The sequence below is a fragment of the Ctenocephalides felis genome, unplaced genomic scaffold, assembly GCF_003426905.1.
Source record: "Ctenocephalides felis isolate EL2017-DRISC unplaced genomic scaffold, ASM342690v1 CF-g0.4_SCAFFOLD_03570, whole genome shotgun sequence".
Taxonomy (NCBI): domain Eukaryota; kingdom Metazoa; phylum Arthropoda; class Insecta; order Siphonaptera; family Pulicidae; genus Ctenocephalides; species Ctenocephalides felis.
Window position 1 is genome coordinate 13,577,075 of NW_020539724.1, and position 12,688 is coordinate 13,589,762.

Below are 12,688 nucleotides of genomic sequence, written 5' to 3' on the forward strand. Positions count from 1 at the left end.
TCTATGGTTTCTTAGTAATTTGATTTTAATTTGCAAAATCTCAGATATTGTATTTTAGTAATTTTTTTAATCCTTTAGTTTTACTTGTCCATTTCAAGATAGGTGTAAAAATTACTATATAATAAAAAATGAAAAAAAAATTATATTATATACTGAATACAATTATATTATTATAGTCCTTCTGCAGCTGCTCTGTGAGCTATATATAATTAATTGAATAAATAATAAATTAAATAAATAATTTGTACGGCAGTCAGGCCAGTGGTCAGAATATTTTGTGTTTTCAGTCTTTTTTTTAATCCAACAGTTTTACTTATTATTCATTTCAGAACATGTGTCAAAATTACTATATGATAAAAAATGAAAAAAAATACTATATACATTTAAATATACAAATATATTATTATAGTTTTCTTGCAGCTACTCTGTGGGCTATTTTATTAAATAAATAAAAAATAAGTCATTGTTTATTTTGTTCGGCAGTCAGGCCAATATTCACTGGTAAATGATTTACTATTAAATATCTTATAATATCTTTTCTATATGAGTTTGGGAATATTTCAAAATGTTGGTCCATTCTTCTTTGTCCAAAAATTGTCATCTTTTGCTAAGGATATTCGCTTCATGTACCATTTGTCATCATCACGAATCCTTGTCATCTGTTTGCAGTTCGTCACGCCTTTTACGGTATTTATTCAAAAATTAAAAAAAAAATTCTTTGGTAATAATTATACTTAGCAAGTAATACTGCAAATAATAATAGAATAAAGAAAAGTTATTAAAAAAATTATGAGTTTATACATCTATAAGTTGATGCCCGTTGTTATCATTATTGCTCTCCTGGAACAAGATCTAATGAATTTATTTATTTATCTATCCATTCCCTCGGTTTTATTTTAAATCAAGAGCAATTTTGATAGATACTTCTATATTATTTTATCCAACGGGACTTCAATAATTTACATCCATTATTATGATTTATCCAGATGTAAAATTATGCTCTTCACATATAATTTTCTCGTTAAGAACATCATCATGTTGTCCCCAGTAGCTGTTTGTCATATGACACTCTCTATTGTAATAAGGGTGTTCGACGTTCATTGTGTAATATGGCGTGAAAAGCACAAACCCCTAGAATATATATTGTAGAAACACAAAATTATACACATACACTTAATACACATAAATATAAACACACAAATGTACATTTTTGTATATATACATAAAGTTGTTTCGAAAAGATCCTCCACATCCAAAAGCTTCGGATTACAGCAGATAATTTGTTAAGTACAATGGGCAAATGATTTATTTGGAAATAAATACATTTTTAAGATATTTCTGGTACGGAACCTTGTCGGTATCGTTTCAAAGTGTTAGTCTTCTAAGCCAAAAAAAAATATATTACATTTTTGGAAATAGATGATTTATTGGCTTCACTGAAGTCTTGCATACTAATATAAGAATAAATGGTCAAATTTTGGAGTAAAAGGCTTCAGAATGATATCAAACATCGTGTTCGGACGTATTTTCGTTTTATTATATTGGCTATGAAGGTGACAACCTTCAGGGCATTAAGCTTTACACGAAATGGTTGCTACTCCTGGTAGAGGGGGTAGCGTTGTGTTTTAATTGAACTAGTTGTTCACTTCTAAAAGAAAAGTCCCCGCAACAAGATGTATAATAAATAACCAATAAATATATCTTCTTTCATTAAAACTTAGTAATAAATCAGTGATTGTAATTAGAACTGCAACAAATACATAATATACAAACAAATCAGTGTTTAATACAATCCTCAGCTACAAGGGTTGAATTATAACCCAATAACCTGAATTATCGACGGGGTGTTTTAATAAATTCTATAACTACGTGAAATAATTACACATCGAGAAAACAAAAAAATGAGCAAATCGGATTTTGTTGCAAAAACAACTTCTTCGGGAAATATGTTTTTGGGTACAAATGTTGCCTCCAACATGGTCAATTTAAGACTATTAAAATTACCTTTTTATAACCACATCTATTTATTTGATCAATTTTAACACTTCGACATATACAATATGCATATTTTACTATCAATCTTTATCTATAAGACTAATTAGATATCTAAATGAGTTTTCAAACTGATGAGAAAGGCATTGATACATATTCAACCTTTTAGAAATATAAAAGTGGTCTTTAGATATCATTTCAAAATTTTATTTTAGGTGCCGTTGAAATATTAGTAACAATTTTATTTGCTGACAGCATAATAATAAGTAATGAGAATATTTTGTCTATATTTATGAGTATAATATATATTATTGTATGTTTTTTTTTGTAAAACATACTGATATGTAGATAAATCTAAAGCCTAATCACACATTTGGCAAAAGTACAAATAAACAATTAAAATGAAAATAGCAAGGCATTTTACTATAAAATATTAAGAACTCTTTAATAAAATAAATTATTTTAAAATGAATGTGTGAGAAGGCCTAATATTATAAAATAGATTTATGAAACATAATTAAATAAAAATGCTACAAGTAATTTTTATAGTTTCAAAAACTATTTGGCTTTTTATATTAGAATCAATAATGAAATTGCTAAGAATCTTGCATATATATTTGTTTAAAATATTTTAACAAATAATATGTTGATTTTCAGTTAATAATTTTTTGTCAAGGCGGATAAGGTAATTTGCAATTACATAAAACTAAATTAGTTTAAAGTTCATGGATTTTTTTTTAAAATGCTAAAGGTTTCTAGCTTCTTCAAGAGGATTTATAGGTTATTTTTTAATACACATGCAAGATTCAAAAATCTATAACTCCAGCAGCAAAATATATTTGTATGCTTTTGTAAAATATAATATATAATATTTTTGTTTAAATTTAATATTTATATATCTTATGTATATATTAATTAGACATGGAAGACGAATTTCAACTCTTAATTACATATTTTTCTTTGCGCCTGTGCACTCAGCATATATTATAACAATTATTATATGAAATATTTTTAATATTTTTTTAATATGATAGAATTATGTAACTCTCTGTACATTAATGAATACACTACATTGAAAATTTGAATATTAAAATATTATAAACACTATAGCAGTAATTAGAAATAATTAAAATGCTTTTTGAGGCAGTTAGACAAGCTATGTACAAAATTTTGCAATGCTTAAAACACAGAATTTATATTTAAGAATATAAGTTTATATTTTAATTATGTTACATTTATTATTTATAGTTATCAGAGAGTATACTTGCACATTTTTAATCATTAGGTATTAATTAAATAAAAGAAACAACATTTTTGGATATAGAAAAGCAACTAGAAAGGTTATCATCAGGTTTTTTTTGTTGAAAAAATTGTTTAGTAACTAATATATTGAATAATTTGATAAGAACAAATGGTATCAAATGAATGGATTATTTATTGTTTTGTAAACAATTTGTTTTAGAAGTTTCAAAATTACCTTTTGATAGAAAATCCAAAGTTGCTCCACGAATAGCTTAATATTTGTAGTGAAATATGATAGCCTGATATTAAAGACAAAATTACTGTAAGGACATTCAGAATAGGATAATGTTTAGGCTCAATATTAAAGAACATACTTCTTGGAAACTAAACGATGTAAAAAAAATTCTAGTCCAAATCAACTCTTATCCTTCCAAAGATATTTTCACGTTTAAAAAAAGTAATTGGTACTTACAGTTTACTCCATGGTATCATACTGAACCTTTTTAACTTTCATATATCTAAAAACCCCATATCCCGTCACAGTACACAAAACAGCAATCGCCAACGTCGATCCTACCGCAATTGGGGCCGTTTCTGACCGCACACTGCCGCCCAAGGTGCAACCAAAAGGGGGCCCAAAATTATTATCCGCTTTGTACATAAAAGCTTGCAAACGAAAATCTCTCAAATAAACTTTGGCGCTTTGGGTAGTATCTATGTTTTCATCGTAATTTGTCAGATCTACTGCAGTCTCCGAATCACATTTAAATGACTTGCCAACAGGGGTGGGAAATAGAAGGGTTGACCTTCCAGGTGGGGTGCTCAGGTCCAGGTCGACACGAGGTTTGTCGACATGTTCGAATAATTTGTTAGATGTGGAGTATGATAAGTCGACTTTGTTGACGTACCATCTTTCTCCACCGGGCGTCTAGGAGAGAAATTGGAAATAGAAATATTTACAGGACTACTAAACCATGCATTTTTTAAATTCACATTGAACATTACAAAATAAAATTATTGAATACATTCAGGATTTACTGGAAATTAAAACGACACTTTCACTGAGAAGAAGCGAAGAAGGATTTGAACCTGAAGTATAAATGGAAAGATAATTTAGAGGACTACTAAGACATGCATTTCTCAAATTTAGAGTGAGCAATATGGGAAGAAAATACAGGAAATAAAGTAGGAATTATGCCTAGAATACAAATGTAGAAGAAATTTTTGCAGGATTTCTAAGGTATGCATTTCCTGAATCCATATATATTGAATAGCCTGAGGTAAAATCACATATGATGTGTTCACTATTAAATCAAGATAATGTCTCTATTTTATAAACGTTGATGCTAAAGCAATATCCAGCAAATAATCTTTACTAAAGACACGTTTCTGATTTTCAATCAAATTTATGCTTTGCTTATTAAATTTATCACAAAATAATAATGGTCTTTTATTTTGGATCTCTTATTTTTTGGTAAAAGAATAGTAAGTTAAGTGGATACTACTAGAGTAGAAGCAGATTTTTTGATATTTGGTATCTGAAATTACAATTTATAGAGAATTTGAAATTTTGTTTTAAAAATACTTTTGATTATTTAACACCCACACTTTCATACAGACTATTTTGTTGGGTGTAACTTTGTTTTATAATAGCAAGTTAGGAAGGATGTGCTATTATAGAGAAGTTTTCATATTTTTTTGGTGTCTGAGATTAAGGTTTTTGCGAACAATAATTCAGGGCTAGAATTCATGAAAAATTTAAAAAATATTCTAGAATCTTCCATCATTTTAAACAGATAGTTATGCTACATTTTTACCAAAACAGTCCATTTATATAAGGGTTATTATGAAGTTTATTATTAAACCCATGAAAAATCGGCCATGTTATCAATATTTTATTAAAATAATGAATGTTCCTACCTTTGCAAATCCAAATGCCAAATTAAATCCTTTCCACGATATTGTCATGGATGCAGTATCTTCATACTTGCAGTCACCAGTTACTTTTGCATTATCAGGCACAAAACTGTCGGCCTCCTGTAAATTTAAACAAATGATTTAGTGATATCTCTTAAAATTACTATAAAACAAAGTTCTTACTTTGTCTTCTCCCAATTTATCTCTATACTGGATGCTTATTAAAGCATCTGTTTTCATTAAAATACAAGTGATACCATTTGAATTATTAACTCTGTACAAGGATGTGGTGGATGGTGTCGGTGGAGGCCTATATTCTTCCTGAAAAATAATAAGTATTAATTGAACAATCCATCCAAACAATGTTTAAATTATATATTATATATATATATATATATATATATATATTATACTAACTCCTTGGGAATTTGTGTCCAGCACTGAGGAAGGTGTGGATTTTTGGTATTTAGTTGTCCTAGGTTTTTTTGTTGAAAGTCCTTCTAGTTGAAGACTACAAATCACATTTACTAAATGTGCTGAAAACGAAATGGTAAATGAGAATTTATTTATTTTGCAATAGCAAAAATAATAAAATTAAAATTACAAATGGAATGAAATAGTAAATATGAATATATTGTATTTCCAAGTAGTGATGTTTTGGATAGAAAAATGGTAAGTTAAAAATGGTGATTGTAGATTATGTTACACAGATTCGAATTATGAATTATATTAAGGTAAATGGTTAACGTTACAATGAAATGCAATAAAAATAGAGAATATAAGGTTTTAATGTACAAAATATACGCCTATTTGTATGAAATAACCAATGGTAAGAAATGTGATGTATTCGTGGTCACTGAAATAGGCGTATTATTTTATTTATTATGGTTTTAAGACATTCGTATTTACCTATTAGAACAGCTTTTATTAACAATGCTAAATTACACATCTTGAATTTTTTTAAATAATTTTATTTCTTACGCAGTATATGACATAATATTCTAAGGTCGTAAGCACAATATTTGATACATTCGGATTCGGCGCCGTAGCTCAAATCGATATGTATATATTTTGGATGGCCATGCCGGTGAAATCGTGTATCTATTGTTTCATTTTAAAAATAAAAAATTAAATTAATGTACATTGGTCATTACTAAGTATGTTTTTAGTCGCAGAAAAATAATTATTTCAAAAAAATTTATGATATGAACCTATACGGTTGTGACATCTAACGACAGGCGCACCAACCCTTGATAACTGTTTTCCAAAATGATCAACAACTGGAAAATTTTGACAGTCGCCGCCAAAATACGGCCAGCTGTGAGATTTTTAAAGATAATTAATAACGAAGCAGAAATAGAGAGCCGACAACCTAAATTGCATCCTATGATGGCTTTGTGGGAATCTGAAAAGTATAAATTTCTCGACATGTCAGTCGAGAATAAAAGGAACTTTTATGAATGCAAAACAAACTATTTCACTCTTGACGATGTCATCACTTGGAAGGACCATTTTAACCAAAACAGGGAAAGAATACATGATCTGACCCCCTTAGATTTAGATTTTGATATAGGTTTGATGAATGCAAGTCTTGATCAAAAATTGTGTAACAAGGTATCAGTGTGGCATGGGGACATCACGACACTTGAGGTAACATTTTTTACTCAATGCTTGATTAAGTCAAAAAAGCAAAAATATAATTTATTATTACCATTAGATTGATGCTATTGTTAATGCTGCTAATGAACGTTTGCTCGGAGGAGGTGGTGTCGATGGTGTTATTCACAGAGCTGCAGGCCCCAACTTAAAGGTACAACATAGTGCCTAGTTAATATTACATTTTTTATTAAAAATGTTTTCATTTGCAGATTGAATGCAGAACACTCAACGGCTGTCAAACTGGCAAAGCTAAAACGACTGGTGGCTATAAATTACCAGCAAAGTGTTAGTACTTTAAATATTTTATTCAAAAGTATTCGTCATATGCATAAGATGTTCCATATTTTTAAGACATGTTTTTTAGTATATTTGTATCATTTAAATGTGTGTTATTACTATTTCATTTATTACAGATATTATTCACACAGTGGGGCCAGTAGGAGAAAAACCAGACCTCTTAAAATCATGTTATAAAAGTTGTTTCGAAGAAATGCAAGCTAAGCAGTTACGTTCAATTGCATTCCCATGTATTTCTACTGGAATCTACCGATACCCTGATGTTGCTGCAGCTAGAATTGCCTGCAGATTGTCCAGAGAGTTTTTAGAAAAGAATGAGCAACTTGTTGATCGTATCATATTTTGTGTTTTCTTAGAAAAAGATCTTATAATCTATGAGAAGATGCTTCAGATCTACTTTCCGGTAAGGGGCCTTTAAAGATTTTGTTTTGAGTTGTGAAATGTTTGTTTTTATATGAATTTTATAGTTATAAATGTAATGGAAGGACTGTAATTAAGTTAGACTACAAATATATTTCTTTTGTACTTGTGTATATTAAAACTGCATTTTTTTATTTCACACAAGTGAAATAGGTATCTACGTACTCAATATGTACTTATCAATTGTGGATATATCAGTTGTGCTGAGTTTAGAAGATTCATATTCTAACATTTTTAACTAAAAATACTTTATTTAATGATAGGAGGATTTCTAATAATGGTACCTGGAGTAAAATTGTACATTGTAAGAATGATTTTGCTAAGGAAAATAGTAAAAGCACTTTCTTTATGGCTGTTAATCAGATATATTAATATTGGTATGTAGTCTAGTTGCTAAAAGAAATTAATATTGTGAAACATTAGTAATTTTCTATGAATCTGTACAAATAATGTTTCGAGCGTTTTCCAATTTCATTTCAAAAAGTGCGCCTTTGTGCAACACTTACAATTAATGCCGTCACATCACCTAAGCGCTATCTGCCATATTCCGGCAAAGTATGACGTCTGTTGCATAAGTACGAGAAAACGCGTACGTTCCCGATAGCAATACCCTCGTTCTGTCGAGGCCAGAGACCGATGATTCACAGACGCACGTCGGCACTTGCACCATCGATCCGAATGCGAACGAGGCGACAGCCGCCATTTTAAAAAGTTTTACTATGTGTGTGGTTTTAGCGTGAAGTAAATGGAGAATCTTTAATGAATTAAAGATAAATGGGTTATTACTATTTTGAAGGTTTTGGAGATTAATGTTCGGAGGTGTGGAAATGTTATTTGGATGTGAAAAAAGTGGTTTAAATAGTGCATTACGGTTATATATTGGGTGCATTGTATCTAGAGCTTGACAGGTAGGCTTTGGAATAATGTCAATTCTTTAAGATTCTGACTGAAATAATATTGTTTAATTTGTAAAGTGTATTTACTTTCATATCTAATTGCTAAATGTTGAAATAAATACTGTTAAAAGCCGCATACGTAAGAACGCCGATACGAGTAGTAAAACATTTTGGGCAGGTGCACCTTGTATAAACATAGAATAAATTTGAAATTGCAGCTCAAAATATCATCTTGGGGAAATAAATTCAATCATACTTAGTTTTTTATTTACTGGTACAAAAAAGACTCATGCAGACTAATTAAAAATAGCCTCAAATCAATGCAAAATGTAATAGAAATACTTATACAGATTTTCAATTTCTGTTAAATATTCAGTACATTTATTTTTTAGACATATTTGCTATTTATGCATAGTTTCCTAGTGCCACGGAATCATATATGTTAAATTTTACTTCCCTGTGTGATCTTTTTTGTATCCATATATTTTGAAGTGTGATTGTTTTGGTTGTTTAAAGTACTTATAATCTTTGTTTTGATATGTAAGTACCATACATCATTTAGATAAAGAATTACAAAAGCCCCGAGATTATTTTGTATGCTCTTGACTTTGTTACAGACGCTCAAAGTGAAAATTTACTTTTAACCAATTAACATATTTATTTATTATTATTTCGGCCTGTATTTCTGTGTACATAAACTATTATTATTATCATTCCAATACCCTATTTGTCTTTTATTATTCTGTTCAAAGTCGGCTCTGTCTGCGACCAGATCGATCCATGGTTAATGAACTTGCTTTTTCATGTATGAGATGTACAGCGTACCTGCCTTGTTCAATTTCTAACAAACCTAATAGTTGCAAGAACTTTGTAATAATCATACGTGGCTCGTATTGTAAGAAAATATCAATCAGTAGAAATTTAAGTAGTTTAAATGCGATTAGAGGAAGGGTTTTATTATGCGAAAGGTATATTTGTACCTGGAAAGGATTTTGGATAAGCTAAACTTGGGAATTGTGCAGGTTAAAAATTGTATGTTGCGGTAAAAAAGTATATATAAACTTTGAAGAGTTGCAGTAGTGTTTATTTTTAAGCACAAACTCGAGCAAATGTATTATTGAAAATAGTTTGTTTTTATTTATTTGTAGCATGAAATATTATTGCAAAAATCATGCTATCAATAATTTAGATTCTGATTTTTTTGACCAATTTTTGACTATTATTCTGTATTTTTCATGCCTGATTTGTGTCTTTGGTCTTTGTTTTTATGTGAATTTACAAACATCTATTTTACCATTTTTCAAAATATCATTCTAACAAAATTATTAGAAATTTCAAATTTTTTTTCATTTTTTTTTTTCAATTAACTTTTGATTATATTTACCAGTACTTTGATTTAATTACCAGTACTATAATTATTTTATTAATGCTGTGGTTTTCAATCTGTGGGGCCTGAGACTGTTGCAAAACGGTCGTCCAACTGTTTCCAAAATTCTAGGGAGATTTTCAAAAATAAACCAAAAATGTTGAAATGCTTAATAATAATATTTTTTATGTATATTTTTACATAATATTGTAAGATAATATTTATCCTGATAAGCAAATTATAATTGCAATTGAGCATTTATAAAATTAGATTGCTTGAAAGATTAAGGTAAAGAAGGCACAACACTTTTTTTAAATAAAACGCCAGACGCTGTAAGAAAAGTTTGGAAACCACTGTTTTAATTTGTTAATAATTATAGTAATAAAACATAATTTAGAAAGCAATTACTGACGAAGACAGGGTAATAAATTTCTGCCAAGATTTATCTGCTATTTATTGTTGTTTTTAACTTCTCTAATTTGAAACTTATTTTTACCAAAAAATCCATTTCGCCAGATATGCTTACTTCATTTTCTCGACGTTTCAAGTCATTCTGAATCGTATTTCAGGTCTCGTGTCGTTTTGTCCAAAAATCCTGAAACGATTTTGAAAATTCAAATCGATAGATATCAGGTGATTAGTTTTTTGGAAAAGATCAACCGAGTCGTTTCTTCGATTTTGACCAAATTTTGAGAGTTCATAGAGTTTGCGGTCTTAACGAACATACTGATATATTATGGACCTAGGGCATGTGGATTAATTTTAAAAAAGCATCAGAATTTGGAATAATGAGCAATAAAAATAAATTCGAAAACTATCAAATCTCAGTTCCTCTCATGTCGCTGAGATCTTCTGCCCAGTAGTTTCTTCGATTTTGATGAAAATTTGTGGGTTGATAGTTTGTGGTCTTAACGAACATACTAAAATATTATGAACCTAGGAACTATGGATTAATTTTAAAAAAGAATCAGAATTTGGAATAAGGAGCAATAACAACCCAAATTTTATTTTCAAAGACTGCCAAATCTCAGTGCTCCTTATGTCGCTTATTTGTGCATGTGGGAAGTAAATGCAACTTGCCCTAAGGTCAAAATGCCTAGTCTGCTAATATGTTTATATTAAAGAAATGTAATATAATTAAGATGGCAATTTAAGAAAGCAATTAAAGAAAGGGTTGATTTTCTTTTTAAGTTATTATTATTTTATGACAATTACAATTATTACGATTTTGATAGCATTTAGTGAATTCTTCTATTTCGAATCTATTCTACGAATCTACGATCAAAGTCTATTTTTTCCCAGTTTTATTTTAACCATCGCTAAATACTTCTGTCGAATTCTATTACCGAAACAATTAGCGATTTCACTCGAGGATACCACGCAAATATAACAAATACTGCGGTTTTATCGTTGTCCAAATAAACTGTTATGTGAAATAATAATATTGCAAATTTTTTGCCGTTTGTTTATTCATTAAATTTGGCTTATTTTTAGACAATGTTTGTAGATGTAATATCCAAGTTGTTATCTACATCCTAAATGGTCAGTTCATTTGTAGAATTATTGCAGACTGGAATTCTTTTGGTTTCTTAACGCCGGTAATTCAGTACTTGTGGTGTGTTGGAAGAATTTATTTGTAATTAATTAATTAAGACTGTATTGTGAATTTTTTCAGCAGAATTTTAGTTAGTGTTGGAATTGTTTATGTGAGTTTAATACAAATAAGTTTGAACATTAGGTATGGTATAATATAAAGATTTGATTTTATTCTTCTCGAAGGAGTTTCCCATTTTTCTTAAATGTTCAGTTTATTTTCTCACTTTAATTTAGATTTTATTTTGTATTTTTTATGTACTCTGATTGGTGTTTTTCCTAAAAAAAATTGACTTCTATTTAAATTGACGAACACCTTCATTTTTTCTCATTTTCACAATTTATCGTTCCTGATAAGTATATATTTTTGCGATTTTTAAATTAGTTTTTGAAAATTATTTTTAACATAGTTCATTTTTAATGCCAATTCTTCTAACAATAAATTGATTTTCATTAATTTTAGTAACATAAATAATTAGTAATGATTGGCAGAAGTGTTTATCAGATTTTGACACAGACAGGCCCAGCCATTTCGAAGATATGGAGCTAAATGTGCAAAAAATGGCAGTTTTTGAGAGAACTAAGCGTTCGATTTAAATGATTCAAAGAACTTTCCGCTTGTCTTACAAAATAATTGATTTTGAAAAAAAAATTGTCTCAACTTTATTTTCAATTTTTTGTATATCGAAAATAATTCAGATTTTACAACAATGTTACAATATTAATAATAATCTATTTGAAATAATAAAAAATTTGAAAATTCAGTATTCCTCGAACATTTCGTTACGGTACGGGAAGTTCCAGCAATTTGCCTTAAGACACGATGCCATACACCCAACTAGTTTCTTTCACAAATTGTTGTCCTAATAAGTCTTCATTTTTGAATTTCCAAATTTTTAAAACTTGGCCTACAATCTGCATTGGATACATTTGTTTTTTATATTGATGTTTTTATTTTGATAGGAAACGGATAATATTTCTTCACATTACATTTGTTTAAGGTCATGAGTCAACGATGCGTTAATTTATTTACGTGATACATTTATTGTTTATACTACATTGATTTATATATAAACTAAAAAACCTATATACGAAGGCTGATTGAATGTCAATTCGTTGATAATCACATCGAGGCCCCCTTAGAGGATAAAATGTTCCATTGGATATTTAATTAAAAAACCAAAAACATACTATTGAATTTTATCTGTACACTTTCCTTTCCCATGATACTTTTTTCCACATGTGATATTTTTTAATATTTGATTCCTATATCGCAGAGAATTTTTGCAAAGGTGACCCACATAAA

General features: G+C 28.9%; 3 protein-coding genes across 6 annotated transcripts in view; 2 read left to right on the plus strand and 1 right to left on the minus strand.

Moving 5' to 3' along the window:
* Positions 1 to 3,709: 3,709 nt before the first annotated feature.
* LOC113383417 lies at positions 3,710 to 6,100 on the minus strand. Its single transcript, XM_026621684.1, has 5 exons — positions 6,061 to 6,100; positions 5,569 to 5,687; positions 5,335 to 5,472; positions 5,155 to 5,271; positions 3,710 to 4,162 (listed from the first exon to the last, which is right to left on the minus strand). Exons 1-5 carry the CDS (start codon positions 6,098 to 6,100, stop codon positions 3,710 to 3,712), a joined length of 867 nt encoding a protein of 288 aa, XP_026477469.1.
* A 281-nt stretch (positions 6,101 to 6,381) lies between these two features.
* LOC113383776 (macro domain-containing protein mll7730-like) lies at positions 6,382 to 7,605 on the plus strand. The gene is made up of 4 exons (XM_026622036.1): positions 6,382 to 6,801; positions 6,869 to 6,961; positions 7,020 to 7,095; positions 7,224 to 7,605. Exons 1-4 carry the CDS (start codon positions 6,421 to 6,423, stop codon positions 7,523 to 7,525), a joined length of 852 nt encoding a protein of 283 aa, XP_026477821.1. The 5' UTR covers positions 6,382 to 6,420; the 3' UTR covers positions 7,526 to 7,605.
* Positions 7,606 to 8,175: 570 nt separating this feature from the next.
* The window catches only part of LOC113383219 (serine/threonine-protein kinase MARK2-like), a 121,323-nt gene continuing 116,810 nt past the window's right edge, over positions 8,176 to 12,688 (plus strand). Inside the window, exon 1 of one of the 4 annotated variants that reach the window (XM_026621468.1) lies at positions 8,176 to 8,435. The gene's annotated coding sequence lies outside the window, so the exon portion shown is untranslated. The remainder of the gene's footprint in view (positions 8,436 to 12,688) is intronic. The other 3 variants (XM_026621471.1, XM_026621467.1, XM_026621472.1) reach the window with 3 other exon arrangements.

What these genes read in the sequence shown, in the direction of transcription:
- LOC113383417 (XM_026621684.1), bottom strand. Translation starts at nt 6,100, where the DNA reads ATGTGTAATTTAGCATTGTTAATAAAAGCTGTTCTAATAG. An exon ending in AATAAAAGCTGTTCTAATAG is followed by an intron (nt 5,688 to 6,060) that starts GTAAATACGAAT and finishes TTTCGTTTTCAG; the next exon opens with CACATTTAGTAAATGTGATT. An exon ending in TGGCATTTGGATTTGCAAAG is followed by an intron (nt 4,163 to 5,154) that starts GTAGGAACATTC and finishes TTTCTCTCCTAG; the next exon opens with ACGCCCGGTGGAGAAAGATG.
- LOC113383776 (XM_026622036.1), top strand. Translation starts at nt 6,421, where the DNA reads ATGATCAACAACTGGAAAATTTTGACAGTCGCCGCCAAAATACGGCCA. An exon ending in CTGCAGGCCCCAACTTAAAG is followed by an intron (nt 6,962 to 7,019) that starts GTACAACATAGT and finishes TTTCATTTGCAG; the next exon opens with ATTGAATGCAGAACACTCAA. An exon ending in CTATAAATTACCAGCAAAGT is followed by an intron (nt 7,096 to 7,223) that starts GTTAGTACTTTA and finishes CATTTATTACAG; the next exon opens with ATATTATTCACACAGTGGGG.